This window comes from Mycetomoellerius zeteki, unplaced genomic scaffold (assembly GCF_001594055.1).
Source record: "Mycetomoellerius zeteki isolate Tzet28-1 unplaced genomic scaffold, Tzet1.0 scaffold310, whole genome shotgun sequence".
Lineage (NCBI taxonomy): Eukaryota > Metazoa > Arthropoda > Insecta > Hymenoptera > Formicidae > Mycetomoellerius > Mycetomoellerius zeteki.
Window position 1 is genome coordinate 1587937 of NW_017257295.1, and position 18607 is coordinate 1606543.

General features: G+C 35.5%; 1 protein-coding gene across 1 annotated transcript in view; it reads right to left on the reverse strand.

Moving 5' to 3' along the window:
* Positions 1 to 18201, reverse strand: part of slmo (PRELI domain containing slowmo) — a 24631-nt gene extending 6430 nt beyond the window's left edge. The window contains exons 1-3 of the mRNA XM_018451409.1: positions 17851 to 18201; positions 17179 to 17347; positions 10011 to 10097 (exon numbers count right to left, since the gene is read on the reverse strand). Of these exons, the coding sequence (XP_018306911.1) occupies positions 10011 to 10097; positions 17179 to 17347; positions 17851 to 17882 (288 nt within the window). The 5' untranslated portion in view covers positions 17883 to 18201. The remainder of the gene's footprint in view (positions 1 to 10010; positions 10098 to 17178; positions 17348 to 17850) is intronic.
* Positions 18202 to 18607: the final 406 nt, after the last annotated feature.

The following is an 18607-nucleotide window of genomic DNA, read 5'->3' on the forward strand; positions in this document are numbered from 1 at the left end:
CGCAATTCGCCCATACCATCCAATGCCTCGAGAGGGTTTCGCGGCCGGAAGCCCAAATCTGCTGGGCGGCACACACAACCCAAAATCGACCCCGATTCAGTTCGGACGTTTCCTGTGCGCGCGGTAATCACCGATTTCAGCAGATTTCGGCGTTGCTGACAAATCGGTATTAGATCGTGTAACCGACAACTTCTAACAGCTCGTTTTCATCCTCGAATTAATGAAATACATAAACCGCGCATTTTATTCGCTTACTGTATCTGCATTTTCTAACAAAATTCTATAATTTCGTGAAAAAATTCAGACACGTTTTGATACTCCATGGTCCAACCGGAGCTTTGAAAAGCGAATTTTCAATTTACGTTTTCTGCCTCAAATTCGGCCTGTACAAAAAATGAAAAACATTTCGGGTCATGTTATTGTAAAATCGTATTCTTGAATGTTGAAAGAAAAAAGTACCAGAATTTTTTCACATTTTTAAAGCCCAAAAACCCTTTGAAAAATCAAACACCAACGATCTAGTTGGACTAAAAATGCAGTGAAAAAAACGTTAGACCACAAAGAGTTAACTGCATCAAAATGATGCCTTTTATATCTAAAGATAAATTGTTCAGTAACATCTTACTGGTATTTTAACCGAGTATAGTTCCAAATCTCCAAATAAAATTAACCGACCGAATGATTAAATGGACACAAAGCCGCGAGACAAACGTGAGCAGCCCATCCATCACTCTAACTAAAGCGACGCGCTTATAAAATCCCGCGATGTCGCGCCGGCGATTCGGAAGAAAATCGGGGCCCATCGAATCCAGATGATTTAAACGCGCGTCACCGAAGGGTTAATACGCATCGGTTCCCCGCCAGTCACGGGGGATGGGCTTTCACGGAATCCCGCAAAAACAGAGACCCAGTAAATCAATCAAGCGCGCCTGCGTGTAAGCAGGGATCGCAATACGTTGCCGAGCACGAAGGAAACCGGAACGATATTTTAGCGGCAACGGCTCGTGTGTATTCCCCGCTAACGATCCCTCTTCCCGCGTCGCCGCGCCGCCTTCGTTGCTGCACGAATTTCCGTGCGCGAGCGCGAAAACATCGAGATGGGATGAAGAGAGAAGGATTAGGGCGACGGTGGCGAAGAGGATGCTCGACCACTCGCCATCGAGGATGAAAATTAATAACGGACGCGCGCGTATCGGCGATGTATCCCCAGCTCGTATTCGCGGACTCCCCGTGGATTTGGGTGATGGAGAACCCTCCGACGGTGAGTGAACGGGGGCGAAAAGGGACGACAGAGGATGGCAGGCGAGAGAGGGTGATGCTGGACGCACGAGCGTCTGAATTATTATATACGTGGTCCTCTAAATCATAAAAACAACAAATTGCACGCGGTTCAACGCGCGCCATAGCGTCGTATCGCACCAAGGGGGACCACGTGTCTCGCACGCCTCATACAGTCACGTACACACATTCGGAGGTATTTATACGGATGCGGAGCGGATAGCGCTAACGCTTTTCGCACCGATTGAAATATAGAGACGGGGCGGGAGGGCGAATTGGTAAGTTTAATGAAAAATGGTAAACTTCACCCCGCGTCGTGGAACGAGCTCACCGGACTTGTACAGTTGTTGATCCCCTTTAACCCCATCGTCCGATACCAGCTGTCGTCTCGGACGGGCCGAAATACACATCCCTTTCTCGCAATCCGCTTTCGATTTGTTTGTCTTTATTCTGCGAAACCTAATTGATACACATTGGGATACAATTTCTCTTTATTCTATTAGACATTAACTTTGCTGTATTTTGCACGCAGACTACAATCGCGGTCTACGTTTAACGCTTTAATATGATGAATGCTATAGTGATATCTACATTATATTCGTGGTTACTCTCTAAATTTGAATCAGTGGATAATCACTGATATCAGTGCCAAGTATGCCACTGGTAATCAGTGAATTAAATGTGAGATCCCTAACCTAGCTAATCTTTATTATGTGATCCAATTAACTTTGTTTTAGTGCTTAAATTCAATGAATATGATATTGGAAAATTGAAATTAACATACAAATATCAGTATTTTAGTTATATAATGCTCAAACATTCTTTCTTTTTTAGTTGAACTAAACTGATTATCAGTGTCAAGTATGCCACTGAGTAATTAGTGACTATCCACTGATTCAGATTTAGAGAGTAACTAACATTACGTTCAGTTGAGAATTCTAATCATTAATTACAATTTGATTTCACCTGCACCCTGTTAAATTTATAACGTCAAATTATACCCAATTTTTTATTTCTAACAATTTGAGAACAATTTGAATTCCTTAAACAATTCATTATGAGGAGAAATGAGGGCTATTAGAAATTTTTATTTTTAATCATTTTTAGATTGCAACTGCCATTCAACATGTTGTTAATTTAACTAAAACAATGAAGTAAAACAATTTAACTTTAGAAAATATATTAAATTTACACCAAATTTTTTAAATTTATTATTTACTAAGTGCACACATTAATATGGATGTTATTTATTTTAAAACTACTCACGGAAATTAATTGATTTACATTTTAACACAAATGGAAGTTAAAAGTAAAACAAAACATAAAATAAAACAAAATATTATTTACATTAAACTATATTATAACAAAATATTATTTATATTATAATATACATAGCTGAAAGCAATTGGATTTTATAATTGCCCCTTTAATATTTAACAGTACAATTTCTTATGTGTGAAGAGATTTAGATATAATATTATACTAACGTTTGCCGGTATTACTGCTGGTACATAAGCAGGATATGTTAAGCCAAGATGCCCCATCTGCGCGAGCAGTGCGAGAAAAGGATGAATGAGTTTAAACAAGGTACGTATCCGCGATTAACGGCAAACAGACACGTGCTACGTGCGGTCGGTTTCCACCGCTCGCCTGTTCGTTCTATAATCTGATAATATCCGGCCGGTAGCAACGGGAAAATATTTCACCGTTTTTACGCCGTCGCTTATATTCACTATGAAACAATGACACCCGCGAATTCCCGCGAGGCGCCAGGGGATACCCCGTATTGCTGTAAATTAACAATATGCAATTTTATAGCGGTGCAATATTTGCGATGCCCAGACAGCGCAGTATTTTCATTAGTGCGAGTTTAAGCGGACCGGCGCGTAAAACACCTTGCTCGTAACTACCGCCAGCGCCGTGTAACTCACTAAAAAAAAAATGTTTTTTTTTCAATGTCTCGTAACAGTGTATCATCGCGGTTACATCGCAACGGCAATGTATCGTAACAGAACCGCAAAAACGATGACTTTGACAAGCTACATGAAAATAGCTGTGTCGCGACTTTTTACCCCATTCACACGTGACGCAATAATGTTTATCTATATAAATCAATGTCAATTTAAATGTCAACGCGGAAGAACTTCAAATTCCACTTAATTGGATTTTTTACGCAATTGGCTCACCATCAATAATCTGTTTACCCTAAATAAGATTTACCCAAAATAAATAAGATTTACTCGTCCATAACGTATAATAACTTGATAAGAAATTATTATAATTGTGAGACTATAGTGTTAAATATATTAAACATGTAAGCGCGTTTAGTAGAATAAAGAAGTTTTACGCTTTATGGGTGTATTATTTGCGCGACGTCTTCTGCGCCTGACTCCTATTGCCCTTATTCTTTCCAATTTCTTTTAAGATTTATGAGGAGTCTTTGTTAGTTTGATTTGTTATACGGATTAAATATGTATATTTAACGCGCGCGCGAAAAAGAGATAATTAAATGTAAAATTTATAATAGCAACAAATTCCAGGCTCGTATTCGCTAATACTATCAAATTCCAATTTGTTATCGATTATTGTTGTATACTAGAGCTTCAAAATTGATTCGGATTTAAAGCTATCCGGATATCCGTTTATCCGAATTACGAATAAATGTTTCAAATTCGGGTTATCCGGAGATTCGAATTTTCTAAAATATCCAAATCTCAATCCGAATAGAAAAAGTCGAATCAGATCCGGTTCTTGAATTCGGTTCCGGATTCGTAGCAAACTTATAGCGAATTTGGTTGAACACATTAATGCGGACTGAATAATGCATATTAAAGCCATTATACACTTATTTAGTCTGAGTGTAAAAGTGAAATACAAATATTTCTCTTATTAGCCTTGAATATCTTTGTTATTACTATTTTAAGATTGAGAGTTCTAAACATTTATATTTATAAATATTAAATCTCATAGGACCGTATATATGTGAAAAACACAACTTATTGAAACAAATGCCTTAAACTAGCTGGATCTTAGTCTTAAGTGCTTGTATAATTCTGTGTGAATTTATATTTATATTTTTTAATTTTGTTTTTCTTCAATTATATGTGAATTTTTAATTTTTATTATTTAAAAAGTAACTTATGTTAAAATTTATTAAATACATCGATATTTTCTTTCTTTCTAGACTGGATCTAAATCCGGATCCAAATTCAAATCCGAATCTGAATTTAGATCCGGATCCAAATTCAGGTCCACGGATCCGAATAATTCGGATATCCGGATTACTCGAATAATACGGTTTTGAGTTCTCGGATTGGAATCGATTTCGGATATCCGAATATCTAGATATCTCCGAATACTAAGAAGCTCTATTGTATACTTATTATATAATTGCTAGCGATTATTGTTCTATAACAGCGAGTTGCATAAACTTCATGAGAGAAACCTATAGGAGAAATCGACGCGATCGTTACGAAAATTCATCGAATGATAAATATCTTAACAATCATGTGCGATTCACTTACGCGGATTAATAACTAATTGCGAAAGTAATCTCCTACAGATAACGCCGACTTACAGAAATCGGCGCGCAGAAATCCGTCAAACCTTCTCCGTGCGGGTGAACGGCAACTCAATTATTCCGGGTCGTGATCGTGATCGTCTTAATATTCGCGTGTACCATGGTATAATCCTCGCGGATATCCAGCTATCCCATTATGTTCAGTCCTGTAACGCGATGCACATGTACGATGCGTGTACTTAGGATCAATGACACAACGGCATTTCATGGTGTAACGTATGCGTAACAGAATCCTATCCGGCAAGGGGACTAAATTGCTAAAGATATATCCCTTTCCCCCGAGAGGAGATGATTCGACTGGGACTAGTTACACTTTAGCTGGACTCGACCGAGCTCACGTTGAGCCGCACATCATCCATCGCGATCTCCTCACACGAGTGCATGAGCAATGTGCGTATAACATGCGTGTACGCCTGTCTACATGACATGCGTATTAGGAAACACGTAAACTCATCCCGAGAGGATTGCGCAGTTCCAGTTCGAACTCATTTCTAATGCGACAAATGCATCTTATAGATTACCACGGTTAGCGATCGCTATAAGAATTAACTCTCACAAAATATGAATGTATATTTTGAAAATGAGATATATACTGATTAAAATTTAAAAAATATCTATTTATATGAAACATTTTTTCTTATGTAATTTAGTATCGTTAAATTGTATTAAATAAGAAATGACTTTTTCAATTAATCGATTAATGGAAATAACTTTGAAGTGTTTGTTTTGATGATAAATTTAATTAAATATTAATTAATTGGTGTTTGATTCCGATAAATATGATGAATCAGTAAATAATAACATTTTCATGTTATTTCCTCATTTCCTTAAAACATAAAGAAGTGAGGAAATAACATATGAAAATGTTGTTATCTACTGGTTCATAATATTTATCGAAATCAAACATCAATTAATTAATATTTAATTAAATTTATCAAAACAAACACTTCAAAATTATTTTCCATTAATCGATTAATTGGAAAAGCCATTTCTTATAATACAATTTAACAATATTACATAAAAAAAATTTTTCATATAAATAGATATTTTTTGATCAGTATATATTTTATTTTCAATATATTCATATACAAATTATATTTATTAAAGTTTATTTAACTTAAAAAAATTTACAATATTAAATTTTATAATATAAATTTTTTTAATTGAAAAGTTTTAAAATTTAATTTGAATTAAAAATTTCAATTAAAAATTTTTTTTTATTTTGGTGAATAGATAGTAGATGTGATGTGGTATGAGGTATGTGTATCGCGCTCACATACACACACAAATAAAATTTAAAATTATGTTTTAGATTGTAATCTACAGAAAAATGTATAGATAGCAAAAAATTAAATAACGCGGGCCTGTGTTTTAGTATGATAAACTTGTACCGCACAAAATGTAAATATTCCTAACACATGTATCCTGTACTGAGATACAACTGGCGTTTCCCCAGGAAAGTTTCGAGTAATGTTTATTTTAACGTGAATTTAACTCCTCAAAGCACGCGGTGCGTTGCATACAATAGAAATCTTGGAGACACGCTGGCAAATGAACAAGTACATTCCAAGGAATTCGACCGCAAGCTTAATTGCGGAGACGTTTCTCGTTGAGGAGGATAGCACGAACAAGAAAGATGATTCTCCCCGCAAGGAAGATGGAGTCGAAATGCAGTGAGAGACGGTCTCATTCGCGGCATCAACTGCAGCGTGCCGCTCGCAACATTTCCCCGGTGACTCAACATGCACGCTGGAATTTTCCTTTAAATCAACTTCCTTTCTCGTTTCGCAATTGTTGAATACTTCGCGTAATGTGTGCACGATAACGTATTTCACCGTCTTACACCGTACACCCATGGGACGGCCGTGCGTATATTATACGTGACGCTTCGGTGTGAATAAAGGTGACAAGATTGCACCCTGTAAAACGATCGATGAGCGGATAAAGGCGAATTTATTGCGGTGGCACGATGTCTGCGGTATTCACCTTCGGATTCGAAGTGGAATCGATCATATGCGACTGCATCCCCTGCGTTGTATACGGCTTTCCGCATTAATACTTTAGACGCTCCACGATTTGTCTTTGCCCGCTGTATCGGTTTGCACGCGGCACAATAGCGGTACACTGTTTGCCGCTTTTATGCAATTTAATGTATCACCCTTTATGTTCCGATGTGTGCCTGGTAGAGAAATAACACGGTCCGCCGTTCTCTCCACTTCGCTACATAAATATCAAAAAATGGCGAATCTATTAGCCACTTTACGTAAACGATCGCCATCTACCTCTACTTCTAGTATTTTTACTTCCATTTCTCTCTACGTATCAATGGAATATATAATTCATCGTACTCTTATCATCAGTCATCGATAAGCATTACGAACAATGAATTGCCCGTTAAAGTATCATGCATATAGCTAATGGAATTGCTATGCCGACCTTCGCAAGGCGATTTACTCTCGTTCGATCATCCTATTCAGTCATCCCATCAGCTATCCGCGTGAGTACATCGCTCAAGCGCCGATTACCTCTCACTTGCAAAAGCACCCTCTCGTACGAATTAACTAGAATCGCAGCGTGCGAATACGTCGAGTACATAATGTACTCGCGTGGATACATACGGAATCTCGATAGATATAAAAGGTCGACGTAACAGCTCCTCCGTATAGACGTGGGAAGGGGAGGTTTCTCCTCCTTTTGCTTTAAGCCACCTGCGGATCGTTCATCATACCAGTAATGCATCTACCACCCCACGCCGTTTCTCTTGGTCTCTTTTCCGTCGACGGGGGATGATCTTCGACGCGAATGGGAGAGCCGCGACGCGACCAATGCCGCGTCCTCCTCCCCTTTACCTCCCTTGGCATGCCATATCCCACCGCCGTTTCTCTGACACCCTACCTGATATACCCCGCGCTGAGAAGCTCCCCGAGCTATGCAACCCCCCCGGTAATGTGCGCATCAATAACCTATCATATCCAACCTTCTGGATGCGGTGGTGGCGTGCATCAGCTCCCTCCCCCTCCAACACGTTCACTCCTCTCATCTCTTTCTCCCCTTCTTTCCCGCTTTCAGACGCGTCGATCTCTTCGAGCTTGCAGCTAGATACTTTTCCTGAGGGTCTTTACTATGCATACTCCTTGGAACGGATGTTATGTAAATCGAGGCTCGAAAATCGTTTTCTGATAGCGGCTCGGAAAAAATCCGATGATTTTGCGTCGGCGCACTTCTATCTAAGACGTGTTGCATGTACGAACCGGCATTGAGATCGTGAACCTTTTTTTTTATTGTAATCCGCGTATTACGATGGAGTATTGAAAAATATTAAATTTCCAAGTGACTTTGCCAGGCACGAACGCGGCATGAAAAACTTTGACGCAATTTGACAAACTTGCCCGTTACAAAGCGAGTCAAGAATAGCAATTCGCCTCGACAAACTTTTAACTATCCACGGCATACGAAAAAAAGAAAGAGTAATGAGAAAAGTAATTTTGTGATCTATTTTATATATATATATATATATGCATATATATTCAATATGATTTTCGTTGTACTATGTTGCCTAAATTTTAGTTTAATATAGTGAATTAACTAAAAGAATATTATTGAAAAAAATCTATACTATTTTCCCGTAGTTTCTTTTTCCTAAAACTTTGAAAGAAACAAATCGGAGAAACAATAAAATACAATTTTACCGTTATGTATGATATAATACATACTATAAAAATCATATGTAATTTAGGGATTAATGATTCACGTAATAACAATAAATTGGCGCAATAATTTTAAACCATTACAAAACGAAGTCCATTTATCCATAACATTTTCATCATTTTATCAGCGAAATATGTAAAGAGAAACAGCGTTGCGGGAAGAATGCTTTTATTACGCGCTAATGGAGCAACCGCTCAGCATTCTCTCTTTCTTTCCGGACGACACTTTATTAAAGTGCCATTTCGCAACAGGGACCGCGATGCATTCGCAATTTCGTTATGGTCGAAAAATCGCCCAAAAATGCTCACTTCGTTATCGCAGAAACGAGGAATCGTGCGCGTTGCGATCATCGATGCGTTTCAACGCGACGCTTCCGTTGATAACCGGCCGCCGAGATGAATATTATTTCTGATAGTACACGCGTCTACGGTAAAATTGTTAATATTATCACTTACACTCGCTAATTTCGAAATTCAAATTAAATTTAAAAAATGTTAAAAACAGAAATAATCAGTAATATCTAATTCCAGCAACAATAATTATGCAGTTACGATACAAGTCCGGTCAAATTCTTAATATTTTTTCGCACGTGTTTCTCGTATTTAATATCTAATATAACAGCTTGAGAGACCAGGTTGCGAAATCGAACACCAATGCTAGCGGAAAGTCATTTCAGCATATGATGCTGTTCCGCATCTAATTTTAGAATCGCAATTGAATCCAAATGTCGCGACGTATTCGTATCGAATACGCAATTACGAATAAATTTGCAGGAAAAGCACCCCTTCCCCGATAAAAGTTCTCCATTAAAAAATTCAATCAAATCCGCATGACAGATTTATACAATTTTAATTAAGCGAAGCAAGCACACTGCTGATGGATATTTCGGATCTATGTTAGTCTATGGATATCGGAAATATGATCAGATATTGGACTACGTTTAGAAATGTCGTTTTTGTGGACAGTGTGTGAATGCTGTCACATCACACAATGGCTGCGTTCAACAGAAAAAGCAGCTTTGCAATTGTTGTAAAATTCTTTAATATGATTGGTCTTGCCCTTAGTTCCCCATTGGATCTAAATGTATAAACCAATCGTATTCAAGAATTTTACAACAGTTGCAAAGCTGCTTTCTCTGCTGAACGCAGCCATTGCTTTTCATAAGAGACATCAGCGGCTTATGAGAGAGAAAAATTTCATTTTACCAATATAAACTATTCTTTTAACATAAAATATCTAAAACTATTTTTATATCAATTATATACTGAGAAACCTCTTTTATGAGTAATCAAATGTCATATCGACGCCATATTCATTTTGAAAAATATACAGCTATATTACTTCGTGATCTAAAAATTTCTCATTGTACAACGCGCAATTGTACAATGCATGAAAAAGTACAACGGTTTCTCAGTCTATTTTTTAATAAAGAACAGATACTTACATTATGCGTTCTAAGGATCATTTGCTTATTCACAGGATCGACCTCGCTGCGCTCGCTGGCATAACACAAGTTCGCGTAGCCGATTAACTGTAATAAAAATTAAAAAAACGTGTGATTGCATAATAAGCCTTGGCATCAAGAACGTAAAAGTCCTTTCCGTGTCGAAAAAAATTCCGAGTCATTTAAATGTAGTTCCGGTGAGAATTGGCTGGCAACTGCTAAAAACCGATTCGGCCACCGATAAAAATCTCGGAAGTGCTATAGACAAGCACTTCCGGTTTCAAACTTTCCGCGTTAAATTTAACGATAAAACCTTCCAAACTTCAATGGCATGTTTCAATCTTTGAGAGCTACTTCGACTCGATTTCACGACTTTTCACATAGCGTGCTCAGCAGAGCGAAAAAAAGAAATGCAATAGAATCGTAATTCATCAATGTTTATCATAATGTATTATAACATGATTAATAATGATGTAATAGATTAAGTAAAATTAGCTGAGCATTAATGTATGACAATATATCGTTGCTTTCAATAACATGTCATCCTATATGGTTCAATAATCCATCAAATGAAAACATTTCTCATTACATTATAATATATGTATGTATTATAATTATTCAATTATTTCACCGACTGTTATTGATATATTGCTAGATAGTATTAATAAGACATTATTTTCAGAAATTACAGTAGTATTCACGTTCAATCAGGAAAGTAACAACGAACCTTTATGGAAATACACTATGTACTCGTATCAGCATGTTATACGTACACAAGGCGAATTAAACAAACAAAGCAACATTTACACGAATAGCGTTGGACTCTATAGAAAGCGATAAGCGATTATTAATTGGTTCTACGTCAGAAGGCGCGCGCGGTAATTAATTTAACCGCCTATAGCGGACGTTTGCATTATTCTACTCTCACAGTTACGCGGGAAGCACAACAAATATCCTAAATTTATGATACCGTTTATTTAATCCTGTAAAAAAATACATCTAAGTCCTCGATCTCGATAAAACTGCAAGCTTATAAAAAATCATCAATCATAACAAACTGACATTTTTTCACGAAAAGACACTGAACCGAAAGGGATTAATCATAAAATGTTGTCAAATAAAAATAAGAGTCATCCTAGTGACAAACGATCAATCAACCAATTTTATCTCGTATTGAAATTTTTTACGCACGTTGGCAGCACAGTTTAGCGCTTCGACAGTCGCTTGCACCTACCGGCAATCGTTAGAAATAATCGGCGATAAATAATTCAAAAATGTTGAGTCTGAGACACAATTGAAAAGCATAGGCAATAGGAACACAGACAAATTTTAACCTATCAAAATTATTAAATTTTAACTTATTACACATAGAAAAATACTATTCTATTGCTAAGAAAACTAATCACCTAATTTACTTTCTTTCTTTTAAGTAACGGTTATTTTTAACAATAAATGTTTTCTTGATAATAATCTTAAAATATACTTAGTACAAATTTTAGACAAATTTATTAATATGTATTCAAAACAAAAATTGACTTTAGTCGAAGAAACGACTTTATATAATAAACAAATCGAATTTATTTTAATTTAATGTTTTAATTGAATCTTGAAATATTAAACCTTCTAGAATTCAGAATATATATTAAATAAATTTAATGCTTGTGATGAACTTATGATAGATTTGTGGATATATGAACTTTTAAAATATTTGAAACAAGTAATTATTATTTGCAGTATGCATTTTTCTGTATGCAGAAACTGTATAAGGTAATAATTTGGACAAATTAACAGAAACTTTTAAATTATTGCAATAGTATTGGTGCAATAATGTATGTTTTATATATTTGATTGAATACTCTATGCGATTTCAATCTTTAATACAATTTGAAAATTTCTATTAATCTTTTAAATTATCCCAGTTTATAACTTCATGGTATATATTGGTTTCTGATAAATTGAAATCTTATTTCCTGTTCTTATTACTCTGTTTTTCATTGTGTCTCGGGCTTAAATATATCAACAATTTTTAAGTTGCCTATTCCGCCCGAAAAGAAATATAATGCCACTCTCCGTAAGTTTCCGTGGCGACGCGATATTAATAACAAATTAGCATGAGTAATTAGGTAATTAGAAAGACGCTAATTAGACTGGCACGCTAAGTATACTTTAATTATTGTTCCTCGCCGATTAATTATGCATATTGTAATTAGTCGCTCGAATAAACCGGCCTGCTTATACGAACCCTCTACCACCAATTTAAACGTTTCGCGCGAAAGGACGCGATAAGTGAACTTTTCTCGCGTACTTTTTTTCCAGAGCGTTTCGTTGTCGAGTGCATCCGCTAATTACTCGGATAGCGTGATGGCGAGTGCAGCATCGGGAGTGTAACGTTAAAAATGGTGTCGACGAAAGTGTTGCGGTTCAAAATGGTCCTTCGCACTTTTCCCCACCCGTTAAATTATTTCGAGTGTATCTAAATATTGCAAGTTTCTGCGGCAATTGTATACGGAATATTTTATCAACAAAACTACCACATTCGATCCCATCTGCTCGATATATCCGTGTCACCTCAAAACTTTTAAACAATGTTGATGACCTGAATGTTGATGCTCTAGATTCTAGAAAGTTCTCTTTTTATAATTTTTTAATTTAAATTGTATTTACTTTTTATATTATTCAAAAAATCGACAGCTTTATCCTAATTCTTAATTGTTAAACTTTAATTATTATTTTTGCGACTCTTAATTATTTAGTATAGATATATCTATAAAACGATGAATAATGTTACAAGAAACAAAATATGTAAAGATGAAATTTCTCATTAATCTCATCAATTATTTTGACAAGCCTTTAGATCTTTTCGTAAAATAAATCTCTCTTACGAATTCTTATCGTCGGCCATGTATTGGGCAATCTCTTTATCTCCACCATTTCTTGAACAGCTTATATGTGATACTATGAGTCGAGCCATTCGAACGAGTGGTTGCACAACGAAACGGCCCGGAGAAATGGCCGAGCTTATAGAAAATCTGACGAGAGGAAGCGATTCGCCGAGCCGAAAGGGATTCGACGCCCCGGAATCTCCAGTATTCCGGCGAAGGCACCGTGGGATAGCGAAGGATTGGGAATTCGGGAGAACAGAAAGTTGCCTGAGTATTCCAGAAGGCGGGCGCGTCTGGCTGGACAATTGCCAAACGGCGTAACATTGAGCGTGCTCATTATGAAAGTTGATGTTAGAGCGAATGTTGTTTTGCAATTCCCCGAGTCCCCGGCACCTTCTTTTTGCGCACGTTTGTCGAAAGTTTCGAATTTCCGGGTCTCCACGTTGCCGCGACGGAGATTGCTAGACTGGGGTAGTGAATAGCACGAGGTTTTTGCCGACACGCCACGGGCGAAAGAGGTGAATGATTCTGTTACGTTGCTTCATAGATTGATTTCTTGTCGCTTGCCGGAGATCAGTGCAACGTCAATTTTACTGTGCGAACGACCGTGAAAAAGCTGCGTCAACCGATAAAATTACACATCAAGGTGCAATATCAATTTTTTTACGAATAATAGAAATAAAAAATCTCTGAATATAACGATGTCGTTTCTCTAAGAAATTAGTATGCAGCATTAATACTACTCTATTAATATATCTATATAAAATGATAGGAATTGATGAAGTTTTTCGAAAAGAGAGTCTCCATATAAAACATTTATGCACTAATAAAAATAAGTTACAAGCCAAGTTATACTATACATATAATATGAAGAAAAATAAAATTCATAGTAAATTACTGAACATTTACATTTCGATCTAAAATACCTTTATATGTCACATTAAAACAACTCTTCTCACAAGATTTCATTAAAATAAAACATCAACTGACATGATGATTGCGCAACCAAATAACGAATCAAATGTAACATTTTCCGCCGCGTTCGAAGTTCATCTTCTCATCAAAATATCGAGAAATTTCAAGGATAAACATAAATATACTATGTCTTTTTGACGTTAAAACTAATGCTAGACATTCTAAAAATATACAAGCAATATTAGATACCCTTTATTTTCTGAAGCTTCCCAGACAACATGTATGTCTAAAAGACGTCATAAAGACATCTTTTGAGATTTAAGGTATCTTTAGATACCTAAAAGGTATCTAAAAGGCACCTAAAAGGTACCCAAAACTCTAAAGAGATTCTAGACAACGCGTATTATCTTAATTCAAAGGCACACACAAAAATAGTCGCATAATTTTAAAATTTAAATTCCTTTAAGAAATTTATTTTAGAGTTGTTTTAGTAAGAAAAAAATTAGGAATTAAGAAATAAGAAATTTACGTATTAAAAAATACAATTGAACATATTTATACGAAAAAATTAATTGATAAAATCTAAAAATATCCATTCTAATTGTAAGTTATTTTCTTCGTATGTAGCATTAGTTCAAGTTTGTAGCAATAGTATAGTTACGTGACTTTGCGCGTGAAGAAAAAAAAAGTAAATTGTAAAGGTCTTTAAGTAATTGGCGCGAGTCAATAACTTATTCAAGCGGTACTGGCAGCGACATCGAATCACGAAGGTCTCGAGAAGGTCGTTCTGAAGAATTCGTAAACGAACCGGTTTTATCAACACGCCACGAGAGTGCGCCGAAAAAAATCGATAAACTGAGTTGTAGATAAGTTCCACGGGTATGACTGATTAGCAGTAAAAAATTGAGAACTCACGATTCAAGTTTGATGAACTGCGGACATTTACATGTATTTACATATCATACACAGACCTATACAGACACATTCTTATTACAATCTTATCATATTTGAGAAAAAATAAAGATGCGACTCAAAGAAGAATAAAAATAAAAACAAAATTAACATACATAATTAATACAAAAGAACAGCTAAAGCTAAAATTCGTGTTTTTATTTCGCTCCTTTACATTAATTGAAAACAGCTGTCGATAAGTTCTCTCTCGCAAAATTACCATCAACTCACTCTGCGTATCTCAACCAGTAAAGTCGATTTAAGCGACCTTGTAGCAGGTCGCTGCCCATGTGATTACGTATTATAATGAAAAACATGCTGGAATGTTCTTTATGATAGCATGGCTGATACTTGGACTCTTTTTATACAGTGTTTTATTTAACGCACTGAAGTATCTTGAGAATGAAACGTGTGTGTGTGTGTGTGTGTGTGTGTGTGTGTGTGTGTGTGTGAGAGATTGAAAAAAAAAGTTTCTGATGAAAGTGTAAGATAAAAAGTTAGTTGCGTAATACAAAATGCATAAATTTTTTAATAAGCGACTATGGATTTTCTTTCATCAATTGATTCATCTCATTATTCTATGTATGAAGGTAACTATTAAGGTATTTAAGATTATCAAGAAATGAATAGTTTACGAGATATTTAATATTTCATATCAATATATGTTAGAATACGTTAAAGAGTATAAAATAACTCGAAAACTATTGATTTTTTAATATCTCTCTACCTTAATACTTTTATATATAGAATAATTAAAGGAATAATATTATGTAAATAAAAATCATATAATTCCATTAAAAAAAGAGGAGATGGACCTTTATATCTTTTTGGCGTCTCCACTTAGAAAAAAACATGACCAAAATTTGTCCCCCTCGAAATCTTTCTGAAACTTTTTTCAATTCCATGTCTCATTCTTGAAATATTTTAATGTATTAATTAAAATAAACATCCTGTGTTACGTAAATGGTTACCTAAAGATTAAAGGTTGCTAAGAAATTTGAATTGAGAATTCATTCATGAATGTCTTGATAATCTTTAGGTAACTATATGTTGTGAAAACGAGCTTTAATTTTTCATTACAGATTCTTTACCAAGTCGTGTAATTAGGATACAATCTTTCCTTGTTAATTATTAACTAGCATGGTTGAATCCAAGTAATTACGGACCAAATTACAACAAAAATGTTTTTTAATAGTAGATTTGTCCGATTTCAGATTTTGAATGTATTTACATCGATAAAATATGAGATATACAAATAAAGACTTTCATTGTACGATTCTTATTATCGATTGAGCCCGTTCGAAATTCGATGCGTCATAAAAATATATAATTATTGTGGGATAAAAAATATTTCTAAATGAGTTATGTAATAGCCTTTCAATTATTTGCTCGAAATACAACCATATTTTCTGAAACCAAAACAAATCTTTAAATCGAAGATCGTTAGATCATGTGTGATTAAAAGATATATCTTTCACATTATCCACTTTATGAAACACTATAGCATTTTCTGTATTCTAGCACATTCTGCATTAATCGTAGACTAATATTTCATTTGTCGTACGACAAAGTTTTCAAACGTATTAATTGGCTACAAAATCGAGGATTTCTGAAAATTTAATAACTTCTCTATTCTACAATCAATTAAAACGCTCACTGAAAAATTTGTCGTACGACAAACGAAATATTATCTGTGTCTATAGAAGACCATACTATGGCTGCGAAACAAACTTTTTTTAGAACTATATACATAATTATAGAACTATATACATAATGGTTACGGTCCACTTGATGCTACGAATGCTTTGAAGCATTTTTTGATTGATCAGCAAAATTCTTTCTTCCGATTAGTCAATCAAAAGTTTCCAAGTATTTGTAACGCCAAGTGGACCGCACCCAATATCGGTTTGATATATCCACTTGATATCTAGACAGTAAGTATTTCGTAAAAAGACACGTGATAGCTACATGTAACTACTAGTAGTGACATCACGTTCGCGTCACCGTTGTCAGGGTCGATAATAGTAGTTTGGAATGTTACGAACGATATCGAAATAAATTAGCAAAAAAATGTATCTTCAAATATTATACAACAAAAAAAATTTCTTACAATTTCATATAAAAAAATGTTTTATTATATTTTTTTTTTAATATTTAAAGATATATTCTCATACATTTTCTATATATGTAAATATTATGTAATATACATATAAAAATTTGGTATACGAAGATAACACTTCGCCATATAATTTATTTTAATATTTGTAAAAATAATACAAAATTGGCAATTCATTTCGCAACTGCAATACGGACAGTACTGATTAAAGGTTAGAGTTGGAGGTAAGGTTAGACCTAGATATGCTAAAGCGATATTGAACGCGCGCCAATGTGACAGCACGTGGGAAAGTTATAAGACATACCGCTTGCGTCCATTTAGGAAAGCCCCATTGGGTAGAAACGACGAGTCTGTGGGTACGGAGAACACCGTTGATCACTTCTCTGTCGATGACATCCGCTCCAATAACCGAAGGCACCATAGGATTTGGATACTTTCTCCATGCAGCCTGCGCTACCGTCTCCCAAGGATGACTGCAAAATAAAATTGTCCTTATTCGAGAAGAATCGCGTCAATGCAATTCCTGAAAATTATTCGTTCGACGAAATTATCCTCTAAGTAGGACAAAGCGAAAAGAGAAAATGCCTCTTAAATTTAGGTTAAGTCGAGTCAGCTGTAATAACAGATATAAATGGGCTATTTAAACATTTTTTTTTTGCGTACAAAACATTCGCGAATTTTCGAAAATTAATTGAAAAAAATAGATAAAACCAGATTGGCTCCTTAGAGCCCTTTCCATTTTGGAGATAATCCACATTCGTTACTAGGTTACACTGTCGATAAGAAACTCACTTTTAAAACTGAGGAAGTATAACGAGGTTGAGTAACGAAAACGTGTGTTGCATTACGATTTTTACACGAGGCAAAATCTGACATTCGGGATACCTGACGAATTATACGGGGACAATTGCGTCAAGCAACGAAGCACAATGTACAACGAAGTATTCCTGTAGAGAGAATCACGTTTCATACTCACTCAAAGGTATGCTCTGACGTCCAGATTTTCATAGCGTTATGGATAGGGCGAGCGACACTGCATGTAGGGTGGGCACTGTAATTTAACGTGCGACACGTGAGCGGAATAGGCTGTCGCGATATCGGGCGTCCGCCGTTCGTCGAGCCGTCTTTGAAGATGTGTGATATAAGTGGAAATGAACCCTTTCGTGACGACAGTGTGCTCTATTTGCCCCACGATACAGCGTCCAGCCAATAGCTGGTTGTTTGCATTTAGTGTCCAACGTCATTGGTCGGTTACATATAGCGCGCCAATATCAAACGTAATCAAACGTATCGTTCGTTTATATTCCACGACATCGTACTATAACAAGGATTATAAAGTCCCGCGAATAAGTATAAGTAAACATTTGAGATTGTGATAGTAGTTAAATAATTAATTAAATATTAATAATTTTTTACCCCCCGAGAAATTATGAATGTATGAATTACTGATTAGTAGACTATCCAATACTTGATTGTTATATTGAGATGATGTATGTCATCTTGACTGAGACTTGATGAAAGAAAGAGTTTCACTGAATTTTATATTAATTTGATGTCACATTATGTGTTACTTGAATAGAACCTACTTCCAGTTGTTCAATATCAGGCTGAAAGAAAGATTGATAACAATTTTAACTTAACCTTTAGAGGACGAGCTGGTTTTCGGACTTCTATAATTTTCAATTTAATATTTTAAGATAGATGCTATAGTAAACGATTTATGAAAAATTTGA